General features: G+C 42.0%; 1 protein-coding gene across 1 annotated transcript; it reads left to right on the top strand.

Annotated features, from left to right (window-relative positions):
- Nucleotides 1-2,449: 2,449 nt before the first annotated feature.
- On the top strand, nt 2,450-15,195 carry crispld2 (cysteine-rich secretory protein LCCL domain containing 2). Its single transcript, XM_040166149.2, has 15 exons — nt 2,450-2,606; nt 4,216-4,563; nt 5,630-5,748; nt 6,978-7,110; nt 8,634-8,749; nt 9,086-9,186; nt 9,265-9,453; nt 9,534-9,594; nt 9,699-9,765; nt 9,857-9,987; nt 10,129-10,172; nt 10,288-10,360; nt 10,580-10,655; nt 11,404-11,534; nt 13,687-15,195. Exons 2-15 carry the CDS (start codon nt 4,294-4,296, stop codon nt 13,736-13,738), a joined length of 1,563 nt encoding a protein of 520 aa, XP_040022083.1. The 5' UTR covers nt 2,450-2,606; nt 4,216-4,293; the 3' UTR covers nt 13,739-15,195.
- The last annotated feature ends 5,566 nt before the right edge of the window (nt 15,196-20,761 follow it).

The raw sequence follows: 20,761 nt of genomic DNA, 5'->3' as shown, positions 1-20,761 counted from the left end.
TTGCTGGTAATTGGAAAGTCTAAACGTATCTTAGTAAAATGACGTTAAGCTGATCAACGCGCTGAAATAAAGGCACGTAATTAGACTGCAGCAATGCAGAGTATGTTGAGTTTTTTTAAGGTTCAGAGAGCCACAAACCAAACTGTTCATCCTCAAATATTGAAGTAACTGTCAGTCCAGAATTAAGTTGACTTGAGATTTGAAATAATCAGCGTACAACCAGGTGATCAGAAACCTGGATTCTGTCATAATGTAAACAAGAACACAAACCGATTCCTGTGTTCCATTTAAATTTCGTATCCTGAATGGTATTAATTAGTATAATTAAGTGTTGATGCACAAAAAAGAACTTAGTTGAAGCGCTTTAATTCTTCCATCTGGATGTGTTCATGTTTGGATCAATCTTTAAAAGGTAGCTGCAGCCAGTGTTGGATAAGCTGTCGTCTGGTCTGCATTAGACATCTGGAAGGGACCTAATATCAATTTTCTACATCAAAATGTCCCTATTTATAAATTATCTGAGTAGGTCCATCACAATGCCAAAGAGAAAATGGTTTTAGTGAAATAAAGATTTGTCTTTAATTGTCCGTTGGCGCATCTGTTTTCATTTTGGTTTGTTGAAAGGATGATGGACGACGCGCTTTGCTCCATAACAACTACAAAAGCTGATTTGACTTGATTAGCAAACCTACAACGAGTGACACGTCTATGGAATGTCTGTAAATGTATCGCGCTCTCCTTTCCTACGTCCGGATGGGTTTTTGTTTGACTGCAGCCAACTCAAAAAAACAACTTTGCTGTGAAAACCTGTTAAAACGTCTCCCAAAACAAGACAATCTAGTTACATGACACCTGCTTGTTGGACTGTATCAAATAGTAACAATATTTGATCCTGTAAATAATCAAATGTTTGTCCCACTTCCAAATAAGGCCTGTTTAAATGAAGATTTTTTACAAGTTACTTTATAAATACATCTTTCACTAATATTTTCCAAACTTGTTATAAGCAGGAAATAACCGTTTCTTGGTTACCAGACTGTGGAAACTATTGTTAATCGAACAACTATGAGCCGTGGAGCGATTTATTGCAGAGAACTTTCCACCTGAGCAGAGCAGCTCCCTCTGTGTGGTCACGTGTTCGATCATGTGATCTTCTGTCGCTATAGCTGACGGTGACGCTGCCTTGGCAGCCGATCTGCAGGTCCTTTTGCACTCAGCCATCGCGTGGCGACAGATAGGCCCGTGCTCCGAATTCGCATCTTCATGTATCTGAAGTCGTCACTTTTTTCTCGCCAAAATGTAGCTTTATTCAGTCCTTAGGCTTTCTTTGTTTCATATAAACACAGAACCTCCTGCAGGGGAGCCGTGTTTTTGTCCTACACAAATAGAGTAAAGGCCGCAGGATACGAGTCACTACAAAGTAAAGTGATACCTGCTCACTTCCCCTAAATCTTACTAAGTGGTTTTTGTTGCCAAGGCACCAAGTTACTGTGGAGACTTTGAAAAGGGACACTTAATGGCTTTCTTATAAACACACTATACCCACAGGGTCACTTACACAGAACAGAACAAGACGTCAGATAGTTGAAATGTATTTTCATTTCACTGAAAACGTTCGAAGATGACGACCAACTGGCAGACCAGACAAGCCACAGGCCCACGGAGCCACATGTCAATCACAAGGCGATTCCACTCACTAAAGCTTTCTACTCCTAAAAGGCCGAATCATTTACAAAATGAACAAAGAAGAATCGAACTAAGCGATTGAGATCGCAAAGCTGTGTTTACAATGTTGACTGAGGTGATAATTTCTCATAGACCTCCAGTCAAACTTCTCATTGAGTCGCTCCCTGGTGGCCATTAGAAATAATTCAAGTTTAAGACACTTCAGTATAAGCTTCAAACGTCCACTTCTACAGACAATAACATTAACATTTATTAGTACATTTTCTACCACACGCAAGTGGACATTTCACAGGCCTAACGTTTTTGGCTGTTAACTAATCTACAAGCAGGAGAGAAACTTATTTAGCCGTTATAATTGGTGGCCATTAAATAGCGTGCTCATATTTTAGACCGATATCTATTGTTTTTACTGAGTTTGGGTGACTTTGCTTCTCCCCGCGGCCCAGTTTAGTCTGCAGTCAGTTTGAAGGCTGTCCGTAAAGCTGCACGTAAACATACATATCTGGCAAGTAACTGTCACCCCAAGGTGACTCCACGAGGGATGATCCAAAGGCCCGGCCGCTGACTCTTTCTGACAGCTCGCTGATTTAAGATGCATGCAGTTTTCCTCTTAACGTTGGGGCTGCTCGTCAGCGTGCGAGCACTGCACGCCCTCTGCCAAGAACATAGCTGACTCCGGGGGAGGCTGTGAGGCGAGTGGGGGAGTTAGGAGAGGGAGTCATCTTTTTTTTTTTGCTTCCTCCCTCTGGTCCTGAGGGGTCTCCTTCTCTATATAAGGCAGTGTGAGCGGCTCGGCATACACACGGCCCCGGTGTGCTTCAGGAACACCGCCAGCGAGCAGCAGCCGCCGTGCTCTCACAAGGGAATAACACAGCAACCGCTTCGAAACATTCTACCGGCTGCTGGAGGAAAAGACAGAGGTGAGCATTATGAGACGCATATTTAATGCAATTCATTGTGGCTTGGGTTACAGCAATGCTGAGGTAGAGCGGGGATGATTTTGTTGATAGGCCTGGATTATTAAGTGAGTTGCACCTATATCTCTGTTTGGAATATGATATAACCTGCAGCTACCAATGAAACACTACTCGTAAATGAAGCTAAACGTTTATCCGTTTTCATTTCCAAATGAATGAAATCATTCAGTGGTACAATATGGACTCTGACAATATGCCATTCATTGCGAGGCTGCAGCTTCACTAAGCAAATGTCAATGGAAAACGATGGAACATTTGATGTTGGTTTTCAACTCTTTAGAGTTCTTGGGCGCAACCACTGGAAACGAATAAGTCCTCTAGTGTCTTTTAATTTAGTTTAGTTTAGTGAAAATATTGAAATTCACCAATGATATTTTGACATGTATTTACGTCCATCCCTGTGAGGCCGAGAGGAGGTCAGTCCCTCTTCAGCTCAGAGAGGGCTCAGTTGTGGATACGCATGCATGTGTGCACGTGTGCATGAGTCCCATGCTGCGACTGTCACTCCGCTAACATTCCTGGGAGCCACGAGGAGGCCGCAGACAGAGAAGCTGCCGAAGCTTCGGTGTGAAAAGGGGTGCGTGGGGAGAGGAGAAGGGTGTGGTGCCTGAGCTGCCCGCTGGCGCTCAGTGCCCAGAGCTGGCACAGCATGTTGACACAGCCGGAGCCAGACCTCAGGTCCCCTTTACAGCCAGATGGAGAGAGGTGAAGGACATGGAGGAAGACAGAGCAACCCAGTGCGAACTAGAGCTTTGTTTGTTCTTTCGATTCTTCTCTGATCACACTGAAGGACTTCGTCTCTCTCTTTGCCGCAACTTTGTGATGTTTGTTTAAGCTCTGATCTCGTACGCCAGTTACGGTCAGTTACAGAATAGCCCCCCCCCCCCCGAAGTGTATGGAATGCATTGTTCTGTGGTTCAGCAGTGTGGAGGTGTATATCACCCTGAGCTCAGGTGTCCCTCTTCAGTGTCTTGCCCCACAGCTGAGCCCAAGGTCAGAGTTAGACTAACTGACGAAGCTTAAAATGTATCTATAACAGGTATTAAAGCCATATTATTGTGCATAAAGTTGCAGTTAAATGACTTTAACAATGCAAATCAGGCAGTGAAAATTTAGTGAGTTAGTGAGTTCTGATTGCTCAAATTAATTTCAACAGAGAATTTATCTTTTGGATTCAGAAGCTAACTGGTTCCTTAATTGTGGTACAGTTTATGTTAATTTGGTGTGCATGGGAAAATAAATGAAGCTGTTCAATATGCATTGGATTTTACGTGACTCATCAGAGGGTCATTCTCGGAATGACAAAGTGGAAGGGAAGCACTACGTGTTGCATCTGATTCAACAAAGTTCCTGGCAATAGCTCAAAATGCAACGTTTCTCAAGAAGTTACAAGATGACACAACGCAACTGAAGGAATGAAGAATTATCCAGTATTTTATCTCAGCCACAACTTGCTTATAGAGAAATACTCTTAGATTAGTTTAGACATCTCTACTCTGGTTTGTGGACTCTAACAGCAGGCAAACACTCATTAAATATTTCCTCTCTGCAGGTTGTGTCTGGGACTTTGCACATAGTCGGCCTGTCTACTACGTTCTGAAAGTTCAACCCAGACAGCTGAAGTGTCAGAATGACCTGCGCTGCCATGACCTGGATCCCTCTCCTCTCCCTCCTGCTGCTGTGCGTCAGAGACTCAGCTTCCCTCTTCCTGCCCGACTCCAATGAGCTCAGGCAGCCGCTGAGCCGCTACGAGGAGGCGGCCAACCAGGGCGGCGCCAGCGACACAGCCGTCAACCGGACCCGACGTGCCATCCGCTGGTCGGACCGGGAGGAGATCCTCCTGATGCACAACAAGCTGAGGGGCTCCGTTTACCCCACCGCCTCCAACATGGAGTACATGGTGAGAACATGACCTACTGCGCTGTTACTCTTAAGGATGGGGGAAATACGTCTAAGCACAAATACCTTAAATTGGAGGTGTCTGCAACCTCTAAAAACCGGGCTGAGATAATAGTTGGTAGTTTAATTTCTGCCCTGGAAAGCAGTATTGCTGTAATAAAAAATAAAAAAACACCCTTTGCTCTCTACTGGAAACATGCAGTCATGATGGCAAGCTGTTACCAGCCTGCTGGGCTGCTCTTTTACAAGGAGGATAATAAGACCGGCTCTGTCCAACCTGCAAGCAGCTCAGGCTTTGGAGAAGAAAGGGGAGAGAGCGCGGGGGGGGGGGGTCAAAGGAAAACAGCCAGAATTTAGCTAGAAAGGGAAAATCCCGGGTCAACGTGGCACATCTTTGAGTAGACTAGGAGACAGATTATTGCTGAGACACACCAGAGGTCCATGCAGTCGGGAGAAGCAGTGCGGTTATAGCGGGGAAGGAAAGTGTCTGAGGACCGACTCGGCCCGGCGCTCTCTCAAATTCCAGCGAACAGGCGGCGTGTGTTTGTGTTAGTGAATGGGTGTTTGGGGTTACGGTGGTGTCTGCGTGTGCATGTTCTAGCGACCACCAAGAGGCTGGAAATTTACTGAAGAGATGTGCTTTGAGGGGCCTCGCTGTTTGCAGTCCTTCCCTCCCCTCCACAGCGCCCCATCCACCGAGAGAGTCAGGTGGCGTCTCCGCTTTCCACCCTGCTCTCCACCGCTGTAAAATAACACAATGTGGAAATGTGGATAATTCAGCTGTGATTGCTGGAGGTTTGTAGTGGACCAGGTCCAGGCGCCAGCCACCCGGCTCAAATGTCTCCGACAAAGGTTGATATTGTATTTGTATACCGCTCAGTTTCCGCTCACCGGTAAGGAAGGAAGTGTGGGAGCGTAAGGCCTTGGAGCTGTTGTTAGCTATCTACTAAACAAGATGTGGGTGTTTAATGCTTCATATTGCAGCAGATGCAGCAGGTGAAGTCTTCCCGTTGGCGTCTAAAAGAAGTGAATTCCTTGTCAGAAAGTGTGCTTTGCTTTATGTGCAGGTTTGGGATGATGAGTTAGAGCGGTCTGCCACTCATTGGGCAGAGCAGTGTCATTGGGACCACGGACCCGAGGACCTTCTCGTGTCTATTGGACAAAACCTGGCCGTTCACTGGGGAAGGTAAGATGTCAGCTATAGGTGTCTTTCAAGGGTGCAAATGTATCTGTACCACTTTCTGATAAGGGTTTACAAATTCAAGCTACAGGCTCATTTTAATTTAGTGACTCATTTACTGATGGTTTGTACAGATTGTACAAGTTACACACATTTATAAAATCCAGGTCCTAATGACTGCTTCATCTGCTTTTTAATTTGTATTGTTGCAAATGCTAAATGTTGTCTATTCCTTATAAAACGTGTAATAAGTGGTAAATGAGTAGATTAATGTCCAGGTCCTCTGCAGTTCTTCTGCAGAAGGTGACATTAGAATGGAGAACATGGTGAACATAACACCTGCTTAGCATCTGTGTTTTTAATACATCCATGCTGACAGCACCCGTTTCTTCATAAATAGCCTTACCAAGTTGTGTGGACTATTGTGATATTATTGTTTAGAGTTGTTCCGTCACATAATCAACAGGTCACACTATTTTCCATTGACTTTTTCAATAACTATCGGTCTGATCTGAAATGTCAGTGGTGCGAGTGGTTTCCTGTAAACTGCAGTCATGAGTGCGGATCCTTTGAAGAGATATTGGTGGAGTGTTGTGTGTGAAGCTTGGATGATGCTCCTCCTGACGTCTGTGTGATGAGAGTCTGTGTCTCAGCAGACACCACACACAGTAGACATCTGTGCATGTCCATCGCAGCAGGTGCCCTTGCAGGAATCTGCTCCCATTCTCACAGGCCTTTCCCCTCCCCGTCGCTATCCCCTTCCTTTCTTCTTGTGCCAGCAAACACTGATGTGAAGTTTTTTTGTTTCCCACTCCCCCTCTGCTCTCTCATTTAGGGGCTCAGCACTTTTCAATACCGTAAAAAGAGATGTTTATAACGAGAGCATGAACCGATTTGTTGGCCCGCGGAGCTGTGTTTACAGTCCGCTTGCTCTGATCCTTATTTTCTCATATACTCAACTGATTTGATTTCCCCTGTTGAGGAGTGGGAACAGATTTCTTTCCTGTGTGCCATTTCAAATTCAGACTTATCATTTGCGGCCTGGAGGGAGGAGGAGGAAGCGCAGGGATTCTGCAGTGAGGTTCTAAAGTCTAGCCAAAGCACCTGGCAGCTCCCTTAGATATTTCCCTTTTGCCTCTGGTACCTGGACGGCTTGTGACTGAGCCTACTGTTTGTCTGCGTGTGTGTGTGTGTGTGTGTGTATACGTGTGTGTGCGCGCACTTGTTTCCTACAGATACCGCTCTCCTGCTGTCCATGTCCAGGCCTGGTATGATGAAGTCAAAGACTACACCTATCCCTACCCGCAGGAGTGCAACCCCTGGTGTCCAGAACGCTGCTCAGGGCCTATGTGCACCCATTACACCCAGGTGAGCGTTGTTCTTTGCTCCACCATCCAGTTCCAGTATTGAGTTACACTGCGATGTGTTCAAGCTCTATTCAGCACAGATAATGTTGGGCCCAGGTAAATTGTAACACCACCTGTTAAAATGCAAACTTGTAAAATTATGGTTTTGGTGAGAAACTTTTGCCAGATCATCGGTCAATGGTAAGAAATGAATGTTGCTGGAAGTTCATGTGATTTGTTGTTTTGTTTTTGTTTTGTCTGATTTGGCCGTAAACAGTTATTTTACTCTCAAATTGATGCTGGAAGCTGAAAAGTTGGCATCTACTAGGTGTTTATTTTACGGTGAAATATATTTTTCTGCTGATATCTGCTATATTTACGATCAAGTCTGTTTAGTATCAAGTGTATTTTATCATGTGCCTTCTTTTATCCGTAATATGGAACATATGCCGCTTGAAAGGTGTTGCTTGGATACAACATGTGGTGTGCACCCGGTAGGATATATATGAGTATTTATGAGCCAAGTTGTGGAGGGATTAAATGACATGCATGTATATATTAATTTATATAGAAAACCGAAAATCACAAGCAATGGCCCGAGAGAAGATTTGGAGAGAAAAATGAAGAAATCAATAAAAAAAAATAAAAAAAACAGGGGAAAATTAATCAAAAATGGGCGAGCTGGCCACCTCTTCCCCCAGACTTTACTTTGTAGCTCCTGGAATGACTTTACAGACACATCCAGACTCCTCCCTTCGCCCCCACCCTGAAACCGGATGACCATCTGGTTGTTATTTTCGGGAACACCAGACATCACTTACTGCTTGACCTGGATTCTTTGCGAGATGCTGCAGATAGAAGACGATGCCAAATCTGAGCATTATCTCCTTGCTTCTGACGTACCTGCAGTTCAGGCGGCCATACTACTACCTCCGAGCCGAGGGGAATTGCTGGACTGTCTGGAATTAGAGGGTGCAGCACGAGTTTAACTGCCAGCACTCGTGCCGAGTCAGCACCAGCCAGGATGTGTGCTGACTCACTGCTTCCAGGGGCCGCTAACTGTACGCGGGAAAAAATGAACATTCCTGAGCAGGGAGAACGTACATGTTTCAGAGTTTGGGAGGACAGAGAGAAGGAGTTACACACCCTTGCGGCTGCCTGCTGTTTAATGTGGCATTTAATTTGACCGTAGACAGTTTTATGCCTAGGCTGACTTCTGTTAAGATATTAAGTTAAGATATTAAGAACTGCAGTGGCGGGCCGAGTATTTCACCCCGGGGCCTTAAAGCTTCAGGCGCCCACACTATTCACGATTCAGATTTATTGGTACTTGGAAACCCGTGAAGACTGAAAAATGACTAAAATGACAATAAAAGCTTTATTTATCCATCCAACGGCAATCTAATTGGGGCAGAATAACACACCAAGCACTCGTGGAAGTCCCCATTAATCGTTGGTCATTAAATGACCGATGGCAAGCTCCGTTTATTCTGCTACGTCTGATCATCCTAACTTTGACTATTTATTTCATTTCCGTCTTTACAGCTGGTCTGGGCAACCACTACCCGAGTGGGCTGTGCTGTGCACACGTGTCCAAGTATGAACGTGTGGGGAGAAACATGGGAGAACGCTGTTTACCTTGTGTGTAACTATTCCCCAAAGTAAGCTTGCTTTTCTAATTTGTGTTCCAGTGTTTAAATTCTTCCTCCTTACAGTGGTGACGATTGTTATAGCATGTACCCTTAATATAACTGCATAAAGATATGGAGCACTAGTTGTCTGATACATTTGTTTAACAAGTTCCTCCAGATTCATAGAAGATGAATAGTAACGTAGCATGTAGAGAGAAAAGCGAGAGCAGAGAAGGTGATTGCTTTCCAACGAGCTACAGGAACGAGTCGCCTGAAAGACAACAAGTGGTTTATTTAGTTTGTGGGATTATTGACTATTTGCAGTGTTTCTGCCTCACTCAAGCGCTCCGCTGTTCACTTCCACAGGGGCAACTGGATCGGCGAGGCTCCATACCAGCACGGCCGCCCTTGTTCCCAGTGCCCTCCCAGCTATGGGGGAGGGTGTAAGAATAACCAGTGCTTCAAAGGTGAGCCAACCCACGTGGTTTCAGTTCAGAGGTGTTAACATTAAACATGTCATCAACCTCCGTTTGTCCATCCTGAAGACTCCCAGCGCTCAGAGACGGAGGACATGAACGAGGTGGAGAAGCCTCAGGTTCCACTGCCTCCTCGTACCACCGCCAAACCGGCTCCCAGACCCAAACCGGCTCCTCCCAAAAAACCGTCATCCAAACCCTCGGCTCCTAAGCCCAACGCACCAGGGTCTTCAAAGACTCCCAGCAACACATTTCTTGGTAGTTGCTATAATTATTGAAGTTAACCCATAAACGTTGTTTATGCATTTCTTTACTAATTCATAACGGTATTCTTGCAGCTCAACAAATCAAGTGTGAGACTCGACTGCGAGACAAGTGCAGAGGCGCTACCTGCAACAGGTCAGCTTATTTACCGGACGTGCGCAAAATATGTCTCTCATATTTTGATGTATTATAAACATGCAATTTGAATTCACTCTTCTACTCATTTTCTGACTTTGCAGATACACGTGTCCTGCCAATTGTCTGAATAAGAAAGGGAAAGTTTGGGGAACTGTCTTCTACGATGTGGTGAGTATGTCCTACCTGAAACAAACATCTTGCATTATGCAACAATTTATACTGTTATTTGAGATTGGGTTTTTTTTCTAAATGGTTTCAGCAATCAAGTATTTGCCGTGCTGCTATTCATTTTGGTGTCATTGACAACAACGGAGGAGTGGTTGACACAACAAGGAAGGAGAAGTTTCCATTCTTTGTCAGATCCACTAAGAATGGCATTGAATCCTCCAGGTAGATGTTGGAAATAAGCTACTTTTGCATTACATTTGCTTATTTAGACTCACTCAAGATGATTCACATCTTGTGCAGTAACAGAATTGGCTTGGAACCATTTGCTCGTGAAATTTCCTAACCACTGTCATTATCTTACAGTAAATATAAACCCGGTAATGCCTTTGTGGTGGCCAAAGTGGAAGGTGAGTCAGGCACAATTTTAAGAAGAGCTTTGAGTCACGAGTGCATTTATAACACAGTCAAGCTGCAGATATATGATGTATATCAAGTGTTTTTTCTTTTCTTTCTGTGTGACAGAGATGACTGCTGACTGCTACACCACAGTGGCTGAGATCTGCCCTTTCACGAAGCCCAACTCCCGTTGTCCAAGGTGCCATCAACCCTCTTATCATTCTCCAATGCATGTGATAAGCCAATGAAAGGTTCTGCTTTTACAGTTACTTCTGCTGGGGGCAATTGTGTGTGATATCCTTCTTTCTCCTTACAACTTTTTTTTACAATGTGAGATGAACAATTCATAACTTTGCTAAATAGGAGGTGAAGTGACCCTTATCTGTGGCTGCAAATTTATATCCAATTTGTTTCTCAGGATCTTCTGTCCATCCAACTGCAAGACTCAGCCTTCCTATTGGTCGCCTGTAATTGGAAACAATATCTACACAGATGTAAGATAAACACTGTTCTGGATTTGCACGTTTTACCATGATCATGAATAATGCATTAGTTTTTAGTCATTTATTTATCAATAGTAAATCAGTATCTGCAGTGTATTTCAAGGATTGTTTTAGGCTGGGAAGGAAATCTATTACAACACAGTATTTGTGGCTCAATAGAGAATGGGAGTCAAGGTGAGGCAAGAAACTGCCACCACTCAGAGTGTTTTTCGGGTTGAGTGTCCGAGTAGAAATAGTTCAGTGAAGCTGGTGTACATCATTCCTCCAAAGTCACCTGAATCATTATCAGAGCAGATTAGTCATTGTCTTTTTTTAACAGTTTGTAGGATATACGTCACTCCTGTGGATTGTTTATTAGTTTGCAGAATCAGATGAGGTGGATATAGTGTTACATGGGGTATAATCCTGGAAACCGACCTGCGATAATATCCTGGACAGAGATCACCTTTCCCCAGAGATTTTTAATCTTTCAACAGTTCCCCAAATACTGCACATAGAAAATGTTTCCAAGAAAGGTTTCAATCTCATGCGCCCAAATGTGTTTCTACAGTGGTGTAGACGCTGGATGTTGGTTGGAAATGAGACATAAACCATATGGTGAGACGTCTTGTAGGGCTACATGAACAGTGGGATGTGTGTTTGGACAAAAAATGAACCATTCTGCTCCGGACTGTTGATAAGAGCTTAGAGTCTGTTGTGCTGACTGTAAAACTAAATTTTCCTCACCTTATCCTTCCAGAGCTCCAGTATTTGCAAAGCAGCAATCCATGCAGGGGCAATCAAGGCAGAAGGCGGTTTTGTGGACGTTCTGCCACTGGACAAGAGAAAGAACTATGCTGGAGTCCTGAAGAATGGCATCCAGTCTGAGAGGTACGACTACCTTTTTGTTGAATTGCTTTTCATGTAATTGTCTTTCCTAGATGAAGATTATGAAACAAAAGCAAAAGGTACAAAGACAAACCTCTCAGTCAGCGTTTAGTTGTTTCTAGTGTGTAGAAGCTGCCACTTCTACAAAAAACAAAAAACATTTGACAGCTGTGACCTTGCAAAGCCTCCTTAGTTGTGAAGAAAGTAAAGACAAGAAGTGTGAGAATTTGTTATTGCTAATAACACATGTGCAAGCACTTTACACATGTTTCACTTAAGCATTCTCGTATGGGTCATTAGTATGTTTTATTTAATGGTTAGGATCCCAGAATAATGGCATTATATTTTCTTAAACCAATAGCAAGATTTCTCAAACAGAATTATTCTTGGATTTACGCAAGGTCAGCAAACTGACTGCACCGAAGTCCAAATGTTGAAGCTAACAGGAGAGTCAAGTCTGCACACGACCACAGAGTCATGAGAACAAGTCTAATTAGGATAGATTGAAAACACCTGTTAGGCTGGGCAGTTGCATTTCCCAACAGGGCGTTTATGGGATTTTAATAAATGTTCTGTAATGGGGCACATTCAGCCTGACTTTTAATGACATCCGAATACCAATTCATTTAAGTTTTCGCCTAATCAATTGTAGCGAGCGGCAGATGTGTGATGCCAAATTCTGATGTAGAACACAAACACCTAAACAGATGTTGCTGATGCTGACTGGGTTGCTGGCTAGCTAACTATGATAAACAGCCTTCAATGGACTCAACACCAGGTTTATTTAATCTGAGTCAGCTCAGCCTTTAACACTTGACTCATAGGAGTGTGCTTTATAGGATACTATCAACATAACAACTGAATGAAACATGTGTCTATGACAAGAACGTATATAAAAAGCCGGAGAAAGGTGCTTTTTTTTGTTGCTACAAAATACCTTAATTCATGTATCATGTAATACTGCCTGTAGTGGGTTCCCTGCACGCACACCATGTTTGTAACATCACTCTAATGGCTGTGGCTGGCTTCAGTGGACTGCGCTCAGCACGGAAGCCCGTGAGGGCCGTCCTGCTGGCACGTGGGGTTGAAGGAGTAATAGTGTGGTTTGGTGTGTGGACGGGCCACACATGGGATCTTTGCTTACTTTACTCAGGCATTTCAATTGAGTGTGCAAAGTGCTGAGTGGCCAAAACAATCCAAGACGGACTGCCATGCAATCGAATGCATAACTGCGAAAGCCCAAATCAGGGCACCGGGATAGGAGGTCAATAAACGGCTGGGAGAGTCCGAGTCATGTGCCAACATCATGGCAGGGTGGCCGGTTTGCACTCTGTTGCTGGGGAAGTAATCACACCCTATCTGATTACTCGAGGATGGAAACGCTGTACGCCACTTAGTCGGTGATTTCCTTTATGGGTAATTATCTGTGATATGATACCATTTGCAGAGGCCTATCATGATTATTGATCATGGCAGCGCTTCAAGGTCTCACCACCAGTGAACTAGTTATAAAGTCATCACACTGCCAGCATGCCATTTACAATGGTGCTGTGAACAATAAGAGCGTGCACCTTTTATCTGACTGGGCTACAGAAAGTAGTTGGACGAAAGTAAAAAGCAGACTTCCAGTTATCACGCAAGCAAATGCAATGTTTTTTTTTGACTCCCAAGGTAATTCTACAATTTTATAGTCACATGCACTATGACCGTGAACTATATAATATTGTCTGTAGTTTTAGGGGGGGGGGCTTAAGGGTTGCGTAACCTGTGCACTAAACTAAACCTGCACAAATGGGACTAAAATAAATTACCAAAGCATCCCAGAAAGTGAAATTCACCCCAAACAGCGCTGCCAAAGAAATAACGTCTTGTGCTCCTTGGCTATTTAAATTAGGTTATATGCATAATTTATGTCCCTTTCAGTGCAATGACATTTAAAAAAAACTGTTTCATGATCAGTGCTAATAGCGACACCTAGTAATAGTGAAATCATTAAATCCTTAATATGTTTTGGCTCTATCTTGTCTAAATTCCTTCTATTTCCCAGAACCACGACTTTATGGTAGTTACATAACCAAATGCTGGAGTTCCCCATGTTGAATCTCTTCTTGTGGTTACCGAATGTGACATGTTTTTCTGTTTTGACGGTTTGCAGGAGGAGCAACATGGAGGGAAACTCCTTCCGAGTTTTTGCTGTGAGGGAGTGAGACTTCTGATCAGAATTCCAGAGACCAACAGAGTCACCTCAGCTTCTCTTGAAGAGCCGGACGTGCCCGCAGGTTGGAAACCATAGCTGTTACCATCTGTCTCCTGCCTTCAGTGGAAACAGAAAGTCCCAGCAGATTCCCTCTCTGTTTGTAAAAAATACCCATCCAGTTAAAGTTGTTGTTGATTATGTTGAAGGAACTTTTGATATTTTTTTTATTTTTTACTTCAGATATGGATATTTCTACATAGTCTCTTAATCCGTGAATACAGAATGTTTTTATATATCATGACCAGTTGGCGCTGGAAGCTTCAATTCGGACATGTTTTAGGGAAAGTATTATGTTTACATGGATGCTCCTTTTACAAATTGAAATATGTTTTCTTACACAGGAATGTATATTGATCACAATGTATTTAATCACCATGTACAGAATATATGATATTTTGTTTGTTTTAAAAATGGAGTACCATATATTAACATTTTAGTGTCTATTCTGATTTCATATTTCATTTTATCGCCCTTTTCTGCTCACCCATATATTCTTAACGTTTTGCTCCTGAGGATTTGGCCTGTGAAACCAAATCAAAGTTCAAAGTTGTATTTATAAGTTAAGTATAAGTTAAGAGGCTTTGTCGGCTAGGTAGAACAGAACTCGTCAAGAAGACACAGAAGGGGAGGAAATAGGCAGGTATTAGGGAGGTAATAGGGAGTGTATACAGGCAGTAGCAGGTTGTTCATCGGTTGTTTCATTTCATTGTGTTACATTGCTTGGTTCAATGTAGTACTTTGCAGCGGAGGATGGCTCCTCAGAATGGTGGCAATATTGTATATATATAAGATAACATTCACAGACTATCTATCTACTATCGCTTAGGGCTTTCCTCGTTTCTTCATCTCTCTTGTAAAACTTATGAAAATGCTAAATTTGTCCCCTCGTCCTCTCAGATGATTGCGTCATATTTAAGGTGAGAGTGAGCTGATTTGTCAACACTAGCCCATGCGCGTGAATGCGTTAAAGATCATCATCAGACTCCACTTTATTCATTTGTAACAACTTGTGCTACAGACACCTGTGATCTGGATCACTATCCTGGGCCGAGGCACCGTTTGACTACATTTCTCATTATTTAAAAACAAAACAAAGTAAAAACAAAAAATAATTCAGTATAGTAAGTATCTGACATGAAAACTGATGAAACAGTCCAATTTGTCGTGTAGGACATTTGGGTCCATTTGTACCATTACGAATTGTTATTTTTTACCAAGAAAACAACTAATCTTTATTTCTTTATTCTACCTCAATCCTATTGCTTTTCTAGTATTTAAATCTTTTTAATAAGGCAATGTGTATAATGCTATTGTGTATTGTATTGTAAAGTTATTTTTATACAGGTGTGGGATGGGCTCTATATTGTTTTGCAGAATTTGAAAATAAAGTATGACTATGCCACAACACCTGAGTCTCTTCCAGTAAAAGATGTGTCCACTGAGTACATGATTGTTTACTACAGTGGATAGTTCTCATCTAGTAACAGGACACAGGATATAATATAATCATGAACTATTGAACGGCAAGAGTCATGGTAGTACATACTGTACATTGAGAAAAAACATGTATAATCCCACAACTTTATTAAATCTAGTTTGACGAGCTCGTGAAGCTAAATATGTACAGTCAAAGGTTTGGACATATTTTCTCATGCCTTTCTATGATAGAGCGTGTCCAAACTTTGGACCGGTACTGTACGTCATTATAATGGGTTAAATGTTGACCCAGGCCACCCAAGATTTGTCCGTTATCTTTGGAAGAACGTCTCTAACCATATTAATAAACTAGCTCTGCTTCATGCCGAGGGAAGTGGAACAATAAATTAAAGCTCTTTTACTCAAGGACCACATACGTAATCTGCCAATATGGCTTTAGTTTATGGTGGACTAAACTTTAGAAGAAAGATAGAAACTTATTTCGCATTTCAAGCTTTGGGCCGTGGCTCTTTATTTGTCCCTTTACAGATGTTTGTGACCGAGGTTGATTAGATCACTGAATACATGCAACTAATAAATGTTCCATTGTTTAAAACCTTGAGAAAGCGGCAGATACATTGGAAGTGGAAAGAAGAGAGACAACCAGAGAAACCTTGTAAGCACTCATCATTATGCAACCTCCAGGGCTTCGATAGGAGGCATATGTTCAGTTTGAGTTAAATCCCAAAACTCCTCACAGAAAGAAACTTTCCAACGTTCTTGTTCTTAAATGTGCTTTCCACAAAATATTCTATTGATTGTACAGCAACTGTGTCTCACAGGACTCAAAGGTAGCTTTATAGTTCTATTTGTTTTTTGTTATTCCCATCAAAGTCTTTTGAGTGTGAAAACACATTTTCTCATTATTAAGTCAATTATCATTGAAGGTCCATCACAAGAAATTCATCGAATGTGAATAGACTCCCAAATACTTTCAACTATCTACAAAACTTAAAGAACATGGAAGTAAATGTCTCTAGTGATCTGGAGACAAGCATCTCCTTTGTACATAGAAGAGTACCCAGCTGCAGCTGTATTGATCCCCTGCCTATGTAGAGAGTATTGAGCTCAAAGAGAAGGATGGTAAAGCACTGTAATGCTTTTCAAGCATTTCTGCAGCATTTCATCTTTGGTTTGGTTTTCTGTTATCTCTCTGACAGAAAGTTAGCTCTTTCTGTTATTATTAATGTATAAAGTAAGAGTTCATTGGGAAAGCTTTGACTTGCCTGGTTTGCTATATACGATTGTGTGACCTGAGCATTGATTTTCCCGGCTCCTGATTACCCTTCCCGCTTTGTCTGTGCCACTTTGTCCAAATTCCCTGTAGTTCGCCTTCCAGCATTTTGGACTGCGTGAGCTTCAGCACACCACAGGAATCATAGGGATACTAAATAATGCACATTATATTTTGCAAGAGGGCTATAGGATGAAAAAAGAGGTAAGGAAATTCATTTCTATACATTTTTTTCTCTGACATTCAACATTTTCATCAGAAGATAAATCCTACTGACTTCAGGGGACTTTTTATTCTGCACCCGTTGTCATTGAGGCCACATAATTTGACTATAAATTAATTTTTAAATGGGTTATGAATTGACAATCTATAAGTGACCCGGGCATATATTTCAATCTTACTTAATTTTCACTTTATCGGTCCAGATTGCTAAACCCCATCAGGTTAATATACTTTTTTTTCGGAAATTGCCTCAACAACCATGGGATAGATTTCCATGACGTGCAGTATGAGTAATCATGGTTTGCAGAAGATACATTACAATGAGGTCTGGAAAGCTCTCACTCACTCTCAGAATTTGGTGACTAGCTGACCAGCAAGGTGATGAAAACAGTCACTGAGTTGATTACACGTTGTTGAGGATTTGCACATAATAAAGTGAATCGGTGAATTATTGAGAATTTTGTCAGTGGGGTTTGGGAAGTTGGAGCAGGAACTTAATGCACTGTAGTTCATTTGCTCCCGACATGAGTTGCAGGCAGGATCTTGGTCACCATTACGACATTTCTTTCCAGTCCAAATGATATAATTTGGGATATTTCTCTGGTCTTGCACATCAGCCACACCAGGTGTGGCTGATGTTGTTATGGCCTGTTTGTTCAACGTAATCATTTGGTAAGATTTAGAGAAATGAAAAGAGGCTGTAGAGGCTTTACTAAAGCCATCAATCTAAAGATAGCATTTGAAATGTAGTCTGAATTTATTGAAATTTACTCAATGTTTTCTTACCTAAAAGTTGTGGTTCAGCCATGGGTTAGTTTTTTTTTTTGACTGCTCATTTTTCACATAATGCTTTTCTTAGTAATAAGTAATATATCCTCATCTCTGTTTTATTTGGTTGGGACTTCTAGTCTTTTTTTTTTACTTGGCATTAGAACCGCCACAGTGACTCCTGCGTGGTTCCCCGGGGACTTAATTCTGCCCCAAAGGGAGGCGAAACCCCAAGTGTGAGACATGATGAGGAATCTAGGAGACGGTGTGTAGTGAACCAATGTGGACTGGAGCACTCAAACAGCTTCACTGCCTTCAGATCCTCACATTAGTCAGTGGTGGCTTTTCTATCTCCTTTCTGACGCACATCCTCTCTGGGAAAAGTGTGCTGACAATTCACTGCCCAATGATCAAATACAATTGTGTCAATCAGTGTTTTTGCGGTGTAAACCATAATCCGTGATGGGATGGGATGGGATGACAAAGTTTTGTTTTGTTGCCATTCCGGGATAAGTATATCCATATGGATGATGAGTGTTCTTCATCAAAGAGTATTTGTGCGCACTTAGTGCTTACTGCAAGTTACATAGATTACTTGGGTCCAGCATTCTGAAGGATCTGAAGGTTTTTTGTATGAAATTACACAGTATAAATAGGTTTTAAGTTAAGTTAAGAGTTATACTTTAACATTTACAATCCTTTTGTTATAGAAAGTGATGCATTTTTTATAAACTACATGTCACATGCAGTGTTAATTTCGTCAATGAAAACTATGACGAAAGTTTTTCGTTAACGAACCTTTTATCCAAGACGAGACTAAGACGTGACGAAAACGATCTTAAAAAATAAAAACTATGACTAAATCTATTCTAACTTTCGTTAACGAGACGAGACGAGACGAACATGTTAGTGGTTGACGAAGTCACAATACTTTTTCCCCCTAAATTCGCCCGCAGCTGACTTGTCTGTCAGCTGCCGGTCTGTCAGCTTCAGACCGGCAAAGTACGGCGGATATTAACGCGTCATCCACGAATCCAGAACGCGTGCTCGCAGCGGTGGTTCAGCCATGCTAGTAGCTCCTTTCGGCTCTGCAAAATCCCAGAGGTGTCTCCACATCAGCTCACTAGCGTGCATACAATTACATTGCTGACAGGCTGTTGTTCGGTCAAGTGATCGCGTTCTGAGGATTTATCAATCTCTGCAAAAAGCACAACATTTGGTTCCAGTTGATGTAATGAATAAAGACTGAGAAAAGTGAGCAAATTTCTTTATTGTTGACACAACTCACTTCAAACTGACCTCGACCTTGAGGTGGCGCCATGAGGGAAAGACAGTGGCTCATCAATCAGCCTGTGTTTTCGGATTCATCCACTAGGGACAATGCATGACCATGAATTTCATATCAATCAATAGATATTTAGAGTTAGATAGTTTTTCCTGTGCCGATATCAGGGTTTCGGGACAGACGATGTTGTATGTGTACAGACTGTATTTGTAATTTGCGATTTTGGGCTATACAAAATAAAACAAATTGAATTGAATGATTATATTTATTGAACAAATTTACTTAAATCTTTAAAACTGCATATGAAGTGCATATTTAGCTTGTTATAATACGGGTAGATGAAATCCAGTGTTCTGATTGGTTGAGAGTGAGTCACACTATTGGGCGATAAAGTAACGTTCCATATCTCTGCGCACTCAAAGTAGCAGGTTAGATTTTGTGTGACCGTGTGATCATTGCCGTGTGGGCAGCGTTCAAGGGTTGCCGGCCCTCCGCTCTGCGTCAGGCCCAACAACACCCCCAAGCTGTTACATTATTGGACGATAAAGTACAGCCTCTCGTATCTTATTGCTTTGGTGTGTTACAATCACATAAACAACAACCTAAATCCTTTAGAAATCTCTTAATGTTTATTTGCAGAGGAAAAACTCCTGGAAGCAAATGTTTTCCCAGCACAATTTTTCTCAATGATGTACTAAATCATGGCTCCCATTCTGCCTTCCACATGACATTCCTCAAGATTCCCATTGGTCCAATATTTGTGTGAGTAAAGCAGTCTAAAAATAGAGACCCTCGTTATGAACAAAATAACAAAGAGCACATTCAAATACTAGCTCTGTTTTCCAACATCACACACTGGCACCGACGTGTAATCAAATGCTGATAATGGTTGGTTGCTTCTTTTGTACCTCTTCTGCCGGGTATCGCCCTGCTTTGGGAACGTGTGAACCCAATGAGGAGCAGAAGAGTTTCTCACCACTTTGTTCCGATAGAAGTGGTGGGACAAAAAAGGAAAATGATGCTGAAGTAAACAAGACTTCATTGGCTGTTTTAATAGCTCTATCCTCAGAGGGTTTGTGCCAATTCACAACCAGTAAACCACAGAAGGAGATCGAATAAGATACTTCTGTAAAGTTTGTTGAAGTTTTCTTTCTGTGAGAGGCTCTGAGAGTTTGGATGAAACTGACCCCGGCCTTTTAAGGGCTCCTACTTTGTTTGTTCATTCAGTCTGAGGTCCTGGAAGCAATGATCAAAACGATGCATAAACATTTATCCTCTGCAAGCATAGACGTGAGGCAGGGTGCAACAACAGGGGTTTAAAACTATGACTTAAAAGCAATGATTATTTTTAAGAAAATACATTGCTGATTGCTCCAGACACGGGATTTAAAGTAGTGTATAATGTAGAACTAAGAGAGAGATAATACATTTAAATAATTACAATGAATAGATATGAATGAGCAAAGCCAACCATCCCTGCGTCCTTGAAATTAAGATGATCATGGACACTCACTCACCTCTGTGACCAAACTCTTGATACCTAACACTCGTGTAGAGTTTCACAAAAGTTTCAACAAACAAACAAACATGTTGTTCTTTCTCTCTTTCAGAATACTACTTAAAAAGTCAGTCACATCCTGCTATATGTTGTTTTTGTGTAATATAATTGATGGGTAAATGCACTATTTAATAATGGAATGAGTTAGTTATGACACTAATATACAGTACTCCTACATTACACAACATAATAACGTTATTATTCATTATTAACAATAATGTTCTTTGCCAGTTCTGTGTGAATAATGTGGGTCCCCATAGAGCAAAATGGAATCAGCAACTGAATAAATGCCCTGAGCCCATTTTTCCCATGTTATCGGTGTCACTGGACTATCTGAACTAACGGCACCGCGCATGCCAAGACAAATGTCAGCCTTGGCGTCCTTGCCCAAGTCCCAGCTTGCAGTCGTGAGTTTATTATACCAGACCTT

This window comes from Gasterosteus aculeatus, chromosome 12 (genome assembly GCF_964276395.1).
Source record: "Gasterosteus aculeatus chromosome 12, fGasAcu3.hap1.1, whole genome shotgun sequence".
Lineage (NCBI taxonomy): Eukaryota > Metazoa > Chordata > Actinopteri > Perciformes > Gasterosteidae > Gasterosteus > Gasterosteus aculeatus.
This window is presented reverse-complemented; position numbering and strand designations above follow the sequence as displayed.